The sequence below is a fragment of the Brassica napus genome, chromosome A7, assembly GCF_020379485.1.
Source record: "Brassica napus cultivar Da-Ae chromosome A7, Da-Ae, whole genome shotgun sequence".
Taxonomy (NCBI): Eukaryota; Viridiplantae; Streptophyta; class Magnoliopsida; order Brassicales; family Brassicaceae; genus Brassica; species Brassica napus.
In genome coordinates, this window is record NC_063440.1 from 7,612,630 (window position 1) to 7,625,642 (window position 13,013).

A 13,013-nucleotide genomic window follows, 5' to 3' on the forward strand; every position below is an offset into this window, starting at 1 on the left:
AAGAAAGAGAAAAGAAGAAAAAGTCCACTTTTCCCGCAAATTAATTCAACCAAAATCTAAAGTATTTGCCGCATGGTTGATGTCCGTATTTTTACTGCGAAGTTGGTCTTTAACCCATTTAAACCACTTTCTATTTGGACGTAACTATGATCTGTCCCGTCCGAAATGATTTGGATTGACCCAGGGATGGACCCACCTTGATGGGTACGGGGTCACCCCCGACTGATTATATAAAATTTGTGTTTACAACTATCATGTTCTGCTCCTATATTTCAGTGGTGTTAGTGTATCCACGTTTTTGGCTTGTGTGAAGGGTTCAATACCCCATAGCTGAAGCTTTTAACATACCATATTGTTTCGTCCTATATTATTGTCTGCCGATACCATTAAAAGAAACATCATTTTTTTCGCAAAAAAAAAAATAAACATCATTTCCATGTAATTTTTTTTTGTGCATTTATTATGTTATGCATGATTTTCTTTTTGTTTCTTTTTTCTTTGAAACTAGTTCATACCTTCATTCATTTTTTTATACTAGAGTCTGTTAAAAAAAATTCTAAAACAACTACGTTATTTCTTGTGAACAAAAAAGGATTAACAGAAAAATATAATATAGTTGTTTAAAATAAAAATGTAGTTATTATTTAGCTAATACATAGCATTATATATAAATTAGTATTTGAATTATGAATATATTTATAATATTGTGCCTCCGGCTAAAAAAGTTTATAGATCCGCTACTGGACTGACCTATCCTATGCATGGGCGGACCCACTTTGATGGGTACGGGGTCATGTTCCCCTAACTGATTATATAAAATTTGTGTTTACATTACAGCTGTCATGTTTTGCTCCTATATCTCAGTAGTGTTAGTGCATCAACGTTTTTTGCTTGTGTGAAGGGTTCAATACCCCGTAACTGAATCTTTTAACATACTATTATTATTTTGTCCTATATTATTGTCTGTGGATCCCATTAGAAGAAACATCATTTTGTCGCAAAAAAAACATCATTTCCATGTAATTTGGTTTTTGTGCATTTATTTTGTTATGCATGATTTTCTTTTTGTTTCTTTTTCTTTGAAACTAGTTCATACCTTCATTCATTTCTTTTATACTAGTCTGTTGAAAACAATTCTAGAACAACTAAGTTATTTCTTGTGAACAAAAGAGGATTACCAAAAAAATATAATATAGTTGTTTAAAATAAAAATGTAGTTATTATTTAGCTAATACATAGCATTATATATAAATTAGTATTTGAATTATGAATATATTTATAATATTATGCCCCTGGTTAAAAGAGTTTCTAGATCCGCCACTGACATGGTCGAAGCTATGGCGCGGGAAGAGGGTGCCTGTGCACCCATAATCTTGTAAATAATTAATGTATTTTATACCAAAATATTTATGTGCACCCATAATAATATATAAATTGCACCCATAAAAATAGATAAAGTATGAAAGAAGAAAATAAATTAAATCTATTTAGCAAGGTTAAACATAATTTAGCCAACTTAAAAATCAATATAACTTGAATTTTAAAGCCAATGTATGTTTTAAAATCTTTATATATTAAAAAAATTTAATTATAAAAAAACTTAGCCCAGTTAAGAAATCAGAAATAACTCAAACTATTTACATAGGTTTTGAATTTCTCCAAATATCTAAATTACTAGTTTACCATTAAACTCCAAAACAACAAATTTATGCATCACAGTACAAACAGTTTTATGCAAACAATTTTTTAACATGTACATAAAATTTATAAATGATTATCTGATTTATTTTATTAAAATATGATAATGAAATAATGCTAAACTGATTGAAATAATTAAATATTGAAGATATTTAAATGATATCAGCTTGCTCCGGTCTTTTGACTTCATCTTCCTTCAATCTTTCTTGATACGCGTCTGGATCTTCTTCTTTCTTAATCGGCTTCGGATCTGGGATTGATTCCTCAAGAGCATCCTTCAATCCCACGATCGATAGGTGAGCCAACATCTTCTTCTTCCACATCGAGAAATCGTCTTGTCCGTCAAAGATCGCAACTTCGATTTTCGCCATCGAATTACTCATCGAGCTTCAACCGTGCTTTGATACCACTTTGTTAGGATCAATCAGCTCGAACACATAATCACTCAGCTCACACCTCTCGAATCAAGTAAAGAACACAAAACAATACACATAGATTTATACGAGTTCAGGCCCTCATGAATTGAGTAAAAACCCTACGTTTTGACTGGTGATTAACCAGTGTTTCACTATCTTCTTTCTCTCTATACAAGGAATCAAGAACTTCGAATAATCCTTCTCTTGATCACTCAGAATGTAGCTCACAATAGAGGGGATTAACTACATATGCCCTTTATAGTATGAAATATAGAGGAAATTTTTTATGTCCCATTGGAGATGCCCTTACGAAGCTCAGTTCTTTGGAGATCATTACGAGTTTTGCTGCAAAGTCGCTGATGTTAATGGAAGAAATGTTACTGTTGCAGACCTTGATGGTGACTATTTAAGGTGTTACTGCGAGGTGTGAGGTTCGTGGGCAGAAAGGTTTCTTCACTCTGAGGAAGACTTGTGACATCAGAACTAAACTGATCGGTGGAGCTGATGTCTACTTGCCCGTTTGTCGTAAGCATTACATCACTAATTAAATTTTCATCAGTGCTTCAAAGGAAGTTTTGGATTCTGACAATGCAAGAGCTGAATCATGTGCGGAGAAAGATGCTGCTATGGTCTAACTATGAATAGCTGTGGAATCAGTAACATATAAAATAGTGATATTCTGTTTATTTTCTGTGTGCTTTCGTTTTACTTGTCTTGGTTTATTATCCTCACTGCTGTCTTTCAAAAACACTTGTGATGTTTCTTGTATATAATATATCTGACGCCTTCTCTAAGGCTAGATTCTGATCCATGTTTGATTTAAGCATGCCTTTCAGATCAATTTTCATACTTTTATAACTTTAATACCCAAAGCAACCTATCACCATTGCTCTTTTACATCAGCTATTACACAAATGAGTACTGATATTATGAGAGTAAATATTTCATGCAAAATATTCGACCATACCTTTCCATGAAAACCACGAAAATCCATTGATCATTGCAACGAGAATCTATACACCCGATTTAACATAGATAAGAACCATATTTTTGTGGATAGAGAGAAAATATATTGAGATGGATGAAGAAGAAAGATAAACAGAGAAGAAAAAGAGAAAAAAATGTGGGAGAGAAAAACGTGGGAGAGAAGATATTGTTCGAGATTTCCTATAGATTTAGAGTAGATTTGGGAAAGAAAATAATCGAAATATGGTAACTTCCATTTTTTGTCATTTAGGTAGAATACATAAACTATGTAGACTAGAACGATGACTAATAGGTGGGATATTTTTTTTTTCTCAAGCAGACCGCAAGTTATAGCTAGAATAGGTTATGAAACATAAATAAGCTAAGTTTGGCTATAGAGTAAACTTTACAACACATATTCTAGGTAGATGAAAACCACTGTTATCTGGCTATAATGAAACAAAACAAATTCTAGCATGAGTAGTTTGTATTCTAGTTCTAAACTAAGTAAACTGCCAAAATGAATATTATATGCTTAGGTGGGACATAAAATAAATATGGTTACATATATTATTTTATTTTTAAAAAATATACGTATACTCTTACTTATGTTTCCAATAGTTTTCAAATTTTTTGAAAAATTTAAAATTTAAAATACTAATTTTCAACTACAAAAGGGTAAAACATGTCCAAAAATGGCCTAAAAATCAAAAGTCTTGGTGGGACAAATAAAAGTTGAGAGTGTCACATTTTGCCAATTCTCTCATATTTTTAGTCAATAGACAACTTTTATCTATAGTTATCCCACATCTCTCTAAAAAGTTTTAAAACAGATTAACATTATGTGTCCAACAACCCGTTTAGCTATAATTGTGATAAAGCATATCTTAGGATTTTAGCTTTTCTTTTAAGTGTTTTCATTTTTAATTAGGTTTCGAATCAAATCTTATAAAAATTGAATCTTATAAAAATGGTGAAAATCCACAATCAATGTTTAATACATAATCAAACAAAAAATGAAAAATAAAAATGCAAAACTGAAAAGATAAAATTAGAATAAATATATAATATAATTTAAATTTAGTGAAAAATATTCAATAATTAATTATCTCATAAAAAGTATTTAAATAGTTCAAATATCTAAATATACAGTAAGATCTTCAAAATTAAATGGGTTGACAATCCAAATCAATAATTGATTTTTGAATCCATCCAACTGGACCAAATTCATATAAAGAACTAATTGTTTAAAAAAAAATATAAACTAAAAGTTAAATTTCAGTTTGAATAACTTTATAGATCATATGCATTCATATTTTTTTTTATAAAAACTTAATATTTGTAGACATTTATATGACTGAAATCATTTTAAATTTAAATTGGTATGTATTACATATTATTTAAATAAAATACAATTTTATTTTAAAATAAAGAAAATAATTACTAAAACTGTTTTGAACCACTGCAAAAATGAAGTAAATTATGAGATTCACTAACGGTTCTTGTTTTTCCTATACAAAAAGGAACCACAAGAAGTTCAGAATTTTTAATGATTATAATTTTATTGGATTGCCAGTAATAAAATTTTATGTTGAATGGATGTTAAAAAGTGGGTGATGATTCACCTTGTGTGAGACCCACTAAAAACTGATTTCCATATAAAGACGACTTCGGTTGGTGATTTGGAAGTAAGTCTTTATGCAGTTGCTTTTTCAATGCGGAAGAGTTAATTTTATTTGCTCAAGTAGAATCTTTGGTTGCGAGTTCAAACAATTTTGTGAGTCAATTTGGTATTTTCATGGATATGCTAGAAATAGGCGTGTTAGGAGTTTCAAACATTTTTTATTAAGCTTTTTTCAAATTAAATGCTAAAAATTAAAAAGTCCATAACTTTTCAATATAAATATTTTTAATCAATAGACAAGTTTTAACTATTGTTGTTACCACATTTCTCTAAAAAAGTCCTTAAACAGATTCACATTAGATGGTCAACGACCCGTTTAGCTATAATCGTGATGTATATCTTAAGATTTTAGCTTTTCTTTTAAGTGTTTTCATTTTTAGTTAGGTTTGAATGGAGTCTTATAAAAATTGAGTCTTCTAAAATGGTGAAAAACAACAATCAATGTTTAATACATAATCAAAATTTTTTTTTTATAAAAACAAGAAAATGAAAATATAAAAAATGAAAAAATAAAATTAGTAAAAATATATAATATAGCTTAAATTTAGAGAAAATATTCAATACTTAATTATCTCATGAAAATAAATAATTTAATTCAATACATACATTTTTAAAATAAAGAAAAATTTCAATATAATATCTGTTTGAATAATAATATCCATTCCTCTTTATTGGTTTCTTAGCGCTTTACATGAAGTTTATTTTATAAAAACCAATCATGAATCAACCACTGAGAACTAACACAATACCTCCACGTTTATTGTAACATTATTACCTCCCCGGCTCCCCCACTAAATAAGATGTTTTACGGGAAAGGAAAGTAAATAAAACCGGAAGGGGTGGCAAACCGGGTTAATTCCTATTTTACAGCGCAGAAAAAGAACCAGAGTTCTTGAGCTCGTGTGAACTAGAAGTCGTGCCATTGAGAAAAGCAGAGTACCACAAAGCAGAGGTTTTAGGAGATCTCTTAAGTTCCGGGTCACTGAAATTCACATAATACAATCCATATGTGTAGTTGGGATCGAGAAATTCGAACAAATCCATGAACGACCATTGGAAGTAGCCTCTTGTGTCAGACTCATTCCTACATAATAAATTTATGTGACATTTAGTATTACAATTTTACATGCGAAGTCTTTTTTAAGGGAGAATATTGCACACCTCACTGAATTAAGCACAGCACCAATATAGGCATGAAGGTATTCAACTCTTCCCACGTCGTTGAGTGATGAAGAGTGGTTGCTTGATCCTGTTTTTGTGTTTACAGGAAATCTCAAGATCAGTAATGTTTGGTAACTAAGGAGAGAGAGAGAGGGAGAGAGAGAGAGAGAGAGAGAGAGAGAGAGAGAGAGAGAGAGAGAGAGAGAGAGAGAGAGAGAGAGAGAGAGAGAGAGAGAGAGAGAGAGAGAGAGAGAGAGAGAGAGAGAGAGAGAGAGAGAGAGAGAGACCATTTTCAAGAATGTAGACAGGTGGATTGCCATAGTTCTCCTTTATGTATGCCAACACTCCTTCAAGACCCCATGGTAGCACATCATACTGTGAATATCGTATGAAACTGAAAGATTACAATAGTTATGGTGATTCAAGTGGGTTATTGGCTCTGGAAACACACCTTGACCAGTGTAGAGTTCCCAATGGCTGTAGAAGAAAATGAAGTAAAGAATCAGCTATAGACTCGGGTAATGTGTTGATCAAAAACAAAAACAAAAGACTCGGGTAATGAACAAAAAGGCATACGGATTAGTGAAGCATTCATGTCTGACACAAAATCTTGGTCGGTGGAGCTAGTTAAGTGTGCAATGTACATTGTAGTGTAGTGTATGACTCCTACGAAGTCGGATGAGTTCTGAACGAGATCTGACTCTTCTTTAGAAAAACTTGGCAGTCTCTTGCCTGCGATTCTCTTCACCGAGCCTGGATAGTCCCCAAACACAAGCGGGTGCAGAACACTTGAAGACACAAACGAAAATGATTTTCACTAAGAGCAGCCGAACAAGAATTAATGTGAAGACACAAAAATTGTTTCAACAAACCTGCCTAAAAAGAAATCTCTGGCTCTCTGAGTGGCCATATCGTCTTCTTTAGAGCTAGTGAAAGGAACCATCCAGTAAGTAAAACATGTTATACCTACAGATCCATTTTGCTTATCCTACACCCATCATACGAGAGAGAGGGATGAAGAAAGAAATGAACCGACCATTCAAGAGGTGTATTGTGTGAGAGTTTACCTTGTACTTTTTCTTATACAAACTTGCTGTAGATGCATGTGTAAGCAACATATTATGGAGTGCAATATATTGATTAGTTGAAGAGTTTCCTATGTATGAATTGGTCTGCGGAGTTGGAAGCTTAATTCCCAAGCCAGAACCTCCAAATGCTAGCATATTGGGTTCATTAATCGTTGACCAGAATTTCACTGTGTTCCCAAACTCTCTGAAGCAAACATCAGCAAACGCAGTGAAGTCGTCGCTGCAACAGAAGATTATATAAGATAGAAATATATACAGTATAGCACATACTTCACTTTGGAAGTTTTTATTAATTACAAGTGCAATTTAATTGTAGGAATATGTTTGGCTTTACATGATTTTGGGATCAAACCATCCTCCGTATTCATCATCAAGTGTCTGAGGGAGATCATCGTGATACAAAGTCACATGAGGTTCAATTCCTGCACTCACGATTTATGCCAAAGAACAATAACAAACTCAATTCATGTTGTTCCTAATTAAGACACAGTTAATAGTTTTGACAATGATGATGGGAAGCACAATCTTACCATGGCTTTTGAGTTCATCTAGAAGGTTTTTGTAGAAACGTAAACCCTTTGGATTCACAGGACCTCTTCCACCTGAAAAACCAAATGAACAAAAACAAATCTCGAGGCAAGGGGAACAAAATCTGAGTCATGGTAAAGAAACACCCACGCACTTGGTATTAGTCGCGACCACGAGATGGAGAGTCGGAATGCATCTAAACCCATGTCATACATCAGCCTTACGTCCTCCTTGACATATCATAATTATCACATATTTTTCAACTGTAATTGTTCCTAGTTGTTTATTATCAAAAATACATCAAATGTTTACCAATGACCAACCTTATATTTATGATATCCATCGCATGCTACATCTCCCGTAGGTCCCTTTCCTGCATCGTTAGGTGGAACTGATAGTTATTATTATTATGTTTTTTTGAACAAGAACTGATGGTTATCCTAAACCCTTAACTCTAGAAAACATCGAACTAGTTTATGGATTTTAAACTCAATATCGTTTTGGTGAAGAGCTTACTAGAGTGAAAAATTGTATCCCATATGCTAGGCTTTCTTCCGTCTTCATCAGCAGCTCCTTCCCACTTTTAAAGATCAAAGCAATTTCAGATAATCAATTTTTTTGTAAGGACCATTCAAGATACGAACCTGATAAGCAGAAACGGCAGATCCGAACACAAATCCCTCTGGGAAATCTTTTTTGCTGTAAATGTAAACATCATTGCATCTACTGGAGAAAGCGAAACTCAAGAAAATGGTAAACAGAAACAAAATATGTTCCATCTCTTCTTAGCCTGTCTTATCGCAAAGGTCTTGGAAACATACTCCGGTCCTGTCAGGATGTATTTGGTGCATGTGTTAGTGGTGTAATATAAACTTGATACTGATGGTCCAGTCCATACCTAACATTATTTAATATTGTTATTTATCAACCACATGTTCCAACCACCACATGAGAGAAACTTAACCAGACAAGACAGTTATCACGGATCACATAACAGGGATTTACCATTAGGACAATAAAAACTCTAAATCATCTTACATCTGATATTATTATTCAAACAAATATTATAAGTAATTTTTAATTAAATGGAAATTTGCCTTTGGTCAAATTGGATATAATATAAATTTTCTACCTTCAAAATTATGATGATAAAATGTTTGAACCTTTACTCTTTTTAGGATTTATTTTAAGATTAGCACCAAAGAAAAAAATTGTAACGAACTGATTATTTTAGATTTGATATTTTAATCTAAATGATATCATATTGTTAATTATGGTTATTTTATTGTTCGTACTATTTTAATATTTGCACCCATATATTATTGAGATTTTCATAATTTTTAGGACTAGAATCTAAAATATCCGGCTGCAATTCTGAAAACTTACTTCTAATAATTCATATAAATCATAGTGCAGTTCAAAGTTTTTGTATTTTACTTCTGAAAATGCACATGTTTGCCACTATTTGATAAATAGAGATTTACCAAATATGACTCAAAACTTGATTTTGACTGCAAAAACATATCCAAATTTGAATCAAATGCAAAAGTAATCCAAAATCCTTGTGAAATTACAGCCAGCCCCTTCTGACCAAACAAAAAACAGAACTCATTTTTACGAATATAGCCCCGTTAAGTCTTCTGAGTTTTCTGAGATTCTGTTAAGTCTTTTGCACGACGTCCACGGAAGTCGTCTCGTATAGTTGATCCTAAAAATAATTTATAAATTTTGTAAAAAATATTTTGATAAACGAAAAATTAAAAGCATGTAAATATTAAGAGTTTTAAGTGATATGAATTAAGATATAATAATATTGAATTGTTTTCAACATAGATGAGTGAAAGTAGTGAATCATGATATTCTTTGGTCTAGGGTTTGGCAACATATGTTGTAGTATTGTATGTATTCTTAGGGTTAGATTTTGGAAAGCTTAAATATTTTTTTGAAAAATTAAATTTTTACCTACATGTGATAATTTATGTGTATAGTAAACACTTTTTAAGTTTAATTTGATTTTATGAATTGTTTAGTTAGTTAATTTAGTTTAGGGGTTATGTTTAGGGTCTAGATGACTATCATGTAAGTCGTCTGGCGATTAGAAGACTTCTATGAAAGTTTTCTAACTTCTGCTAAATATATTTTAGTTTCCCGATAAAAATATTGAAGTCTTCTGGGCGACTTGGGCGACTTACTAGTAGGTCGTCTAGTAAGTCTTCTGATCGAAAATATTTAACCTTATTGGAATTTTTGTCTCCATATATAAATAAAAATTTGCACATTTTCTCTCCTCCTCTCAAATGGCTGCAACAAAAATGGTATGTTCCTCATTCTAAAATTCTCCAACCTCTTTCTAATCTCTTTAAACTTATAAACACCAAACTTTATATCAATTTATTGTTTTTGTCTCATGTCTTTCTCACTAGTTTATCTTGTTTTGCAGGTTTTTCATCACATGGTTCTCATCTTCCAATCATTTAAAGGTAGATTTATTAATTTTAGATATGTATTTTTGTGTGTTCTTTAAAGGTGGATCTATCTAATATTCCACTCATTTTCTCTGTTTTTAAGCCATTTGAACGTTTTTGGAGATGCAAGTTTTTCAAATCTGGATTTGGATATGCAGGTTTTTCAGATCTGGAAGACTTTTGAGCTAGAAGACTTCCAGACGACTTTCAGGAAGTCTTCTGATAGAGTCTTCTCCCATGTTTCCCCTTCATAATAGATATGAGCATTTTAGCAAGTTTTTATGTCTGATTTTTCTTCATTTGGTAAGCTCATGTTGGATAAAGTTCATACCTTTTTTCCAAATTAAAACTCTCCAAACCCACTCTAATCTCTTTGACTTGAAAACACTAAACTTTATATGAATTTTTCATTTTTGTCTCATGTCTTTCTCACTAATCTATCTTTTTGTTGCAGGTTTTTAATCAGATGATTATCATCTTCCACTTGGATATGTATGTCTTCCAGACGACTTCAAAGAAGTCTTCCAGACGATTCCCAGGAAGTCCTCTGACGGGGTCTTCTTCCATATCAAGTGGAGTCTAAGCTTGTCTTTGTAGAGGAATGATCTATAATAGTTTTGTTTGTGGTCTGTTTTGTGATTTGAATGTGTACTCCTTTTGTTATGACTTTTTTTTTTGTAAATTTGAAGATATATTAATGAAAAAATTTGGTAAATATGTTCATTTTCCACAATATTATCTTGCCAAAATAACTTGACATAATTGAAGTTATTGATACAACTTCAATAGCAAAACACAATAACACAAAAAATTAATCAAATTTATTACAACTAAGGGAGAAGAATTCTCAAGAAAACTTAATCAAATTCACAAAAGATAAAACATTACATAAGTTCAAAGCTAAAACACTTTCATTAGATACATACGTAAAAGGTATATCTTATGATCTGAAAAACACATTAAACCATGTTACAGAATATTCTTGAATTTACTTAACACTTTTGAAAATTAAATAAACATATCTTAAAGTTACTTAACAAATTTACAAAAACTAACGTAGAAGTCTTCTCAATTTGCTAGAAACTTTACCAAGCATGAATGTTGGTCGTCCATCTTTGTTTGTTAAAAAAAATTCGAGACGACTTCCATGTAAGTCGTCTAGGAAAAACGAGTTAGTTTTGCATTTGACCGGATTATGTTAGAAATTTGACTTTTTCTGGACGACTTACACATAGGTCGTCGAGTAGAAAATTAAAAAAAATCAATATTTTGTTATACCTAGACGACTTAAGTCGTCTCAGGTTAGTTTTGCAATTGAAAAACAAAACAAAAAATATTATTTTTTCTAGACGACTTACACGGAAGTCGTTCGTACGACGACTTACATGGAAGTCGTCCGTCCGACGACTTACATGGAAGTCATCTGTCCGACAACTTATATGGAAGTCGTCCAAGATAAGCAAGGTTTGACCAGAATCTTGGAATAAAATCATGGACGACTTTCGTGTAAGTCGTCTGATGGACGACTTCCGTGTAAGTCGTCTAGACAAAAATAATTTATTTTGTTTTATTTTTCAATTGCAAAACTAACCTGGGACGTCTAGGTATAACAAAAAATTTTAAAACAAATTTCTACTGGACGACTTACATGTAAGTCGTCCAGGAAAAGTTAAATTTCTGACACAATCCGGTCAAATGCAAAACTAACCCGTTTTCCCTACACGACTTACATGGAAGTCGTCTTGATTTTTTTTTTAACAAACAAAGATGGACGACTTCCATGTAAATCGTCTAGAAAAACATATTTAAAAGTCAATTGCAAAACTAACCTCTGCATTGACCACAAGACTTCCATGTAAGTCGTCTACAACCAGATGACTTACCAGGAAGTCGTCTGGACGAACAGATCTGGAGAAAAAAATTAATTTCAAAGTTTCAACCAGTGAGATAACTTGTTTAGCACACAAAATTCTTCTCCAAGCACCCAAAATCTCAAACAAAAGTGACCCACCAAGAATCATAAGCTTTAATGGCTCTATGAACCATAAAAATTTTAGAATCAAAATCTTGGTTTTTTGGATGAATATGGAGAGAAAGTAAAGAGATGTTGTTTTGAGTTCATAAGAATCGAGAAAGAAAGAGTGTAAATTGATTTTTAGGTGCATTAAGAGCTTCAAATTGGTTGTTCATGGTGGTTGATTATTGATGGAAGTTGCAATATTGTGAATACTTGAAGAAGTTGAGGGTGATAGAGTAAAATATGCATTTTCGAAAGAAAAAAAAATGATGGCATTTTGGTGAATAATCTGAACTTTGGAGGTGGAAGAGGCAAATTAAAGTTTAAAAAAAAAAACATGAGTTAATTTGTGTTTGAATTCAAATTTTGAGTCATATTTGCAAAAAACCCTTTGATAATTATTTTTTTCTCAAAGTCAATAATTTGGACCCATCTAAATTTTTTTCTAAATCATATATACAAATTTAAATATCTATTACATACAAACATGTTTTAGAAAAAACATATTTTTTATAAGGTTAAATATTATATAAAAATTAATATAAAAATAGTTATCCCACATTTTTAAAAATCAGATCTGAATCTAGTCCAATTCCATTAAAAAACAACCAAAACCACACGGTCAAGTTACAAAAAAAAAATGAAAAGAAAAACTAAACTGCTGACATAAATATTAACTAGCAACCATTACTTGCCTTTAATGCAGTTTACACATGAACCACGTTGGTTTATGTACACCACCCAAATGTCTTTTTGTCTTCTCATTTTTCTTCGTTTTTGTTGTATTAATGAGCATCACAAAAATATTTATTTATTTATATTCTTCCAGTTTTAAATTTTTATTCAACAAAAATGCTGTATAAAGTGGAAAAGGGAGTAATTTTTTTTATAGAAACAGAGCAAATAAAAAAAAACAAAAAAACAGAGCAAATCTCCACCTTTATATCGGTGGTTGGTAGCGAGCTTCAGTCCGAAAGTCGCCAACAGCTC

At 31.7% G+C, this 13,013-nt stretch overlaps 1 protein-coding gene across 2 annotated transcripts; it reads right to left on the reverse strand.

The window, feature by feature from the left end:
* Nucleotides 1-5,403: 5,403 nt before the first annotated feature.
* LOC106392999 (putative beta-glucosidase 5) lies at nucleotides 5,404-8,421 on the reverse strand. Of its 2 annotated transcripts, none has more exons than XM_022689798.2 (13): nucleotides 8,186-8,421; nucleotides 8,058-8,121; nucleotides 7,865-7,932; nucleotides 7,696-7,771; nucleotides 7,544-7,615; nucleotides 7,348-7,435; nucleotides 6,993-7,233; nucleotides 6,798-6,913; nucleotides 6,502-6,713; nucleotides 6,377-6,402; nucleotides 6,213-6,300; nucleotides 5,926-6,013; nucleotides 5,404-5,848 (listed from the first exon to the last, which is right to left on the reverse strand). In XM_022689798.2, the coding sequence occupies exons 1-13, from the start codon at nucleotides 8,318-8,320 to the stop codon at nucleotides 5,629-5,631; spliced, it is 1,494 nt and encodes a 497-aa protein (XP_022545519.1). In that variant the 5' UTR covers nucleotides 8,321-8,421; the 3' UTR covers nucleotides 5,404-5,628. The 2 variants fall into 2 exon arrangements, with proteins under 2 accessions (XP_022545519.1, XP_013689216.1); XM_013833762.3 differs by having other exon boundaries at nucleotides 7,865-7,914; nucleotides 8,186-8,420.
* Between the last annotated feature and the right edge of the window lie 4,592 nt (nucleotides 8,422-13,013).

Excerpts from the sequence above, each read along its gene's own strand:
- LOC106392999 (XM_022689798.2), bottom strand. The coding sequence starts at position 8,320 with ATGGAACATATTTTGTTTCTGTTTACCATTTTCTTGAGTTTCGCTTTC. Across the intron at positions 7,933-8,057 it reads GGATACAATTTTTCACTCTA|TTCCACCTAACGATGCAGGA; the intron begins GTAAGCTCTTCA and ends AATAACTATCAG. Across the intron at positions 7,772-7,864 it reads ATGGATATCATAAATATAAG|GAGGACGTAAGGCTGATGTA; the intron begins GTTGGTCATTGG and ends TGATATGTCAAG.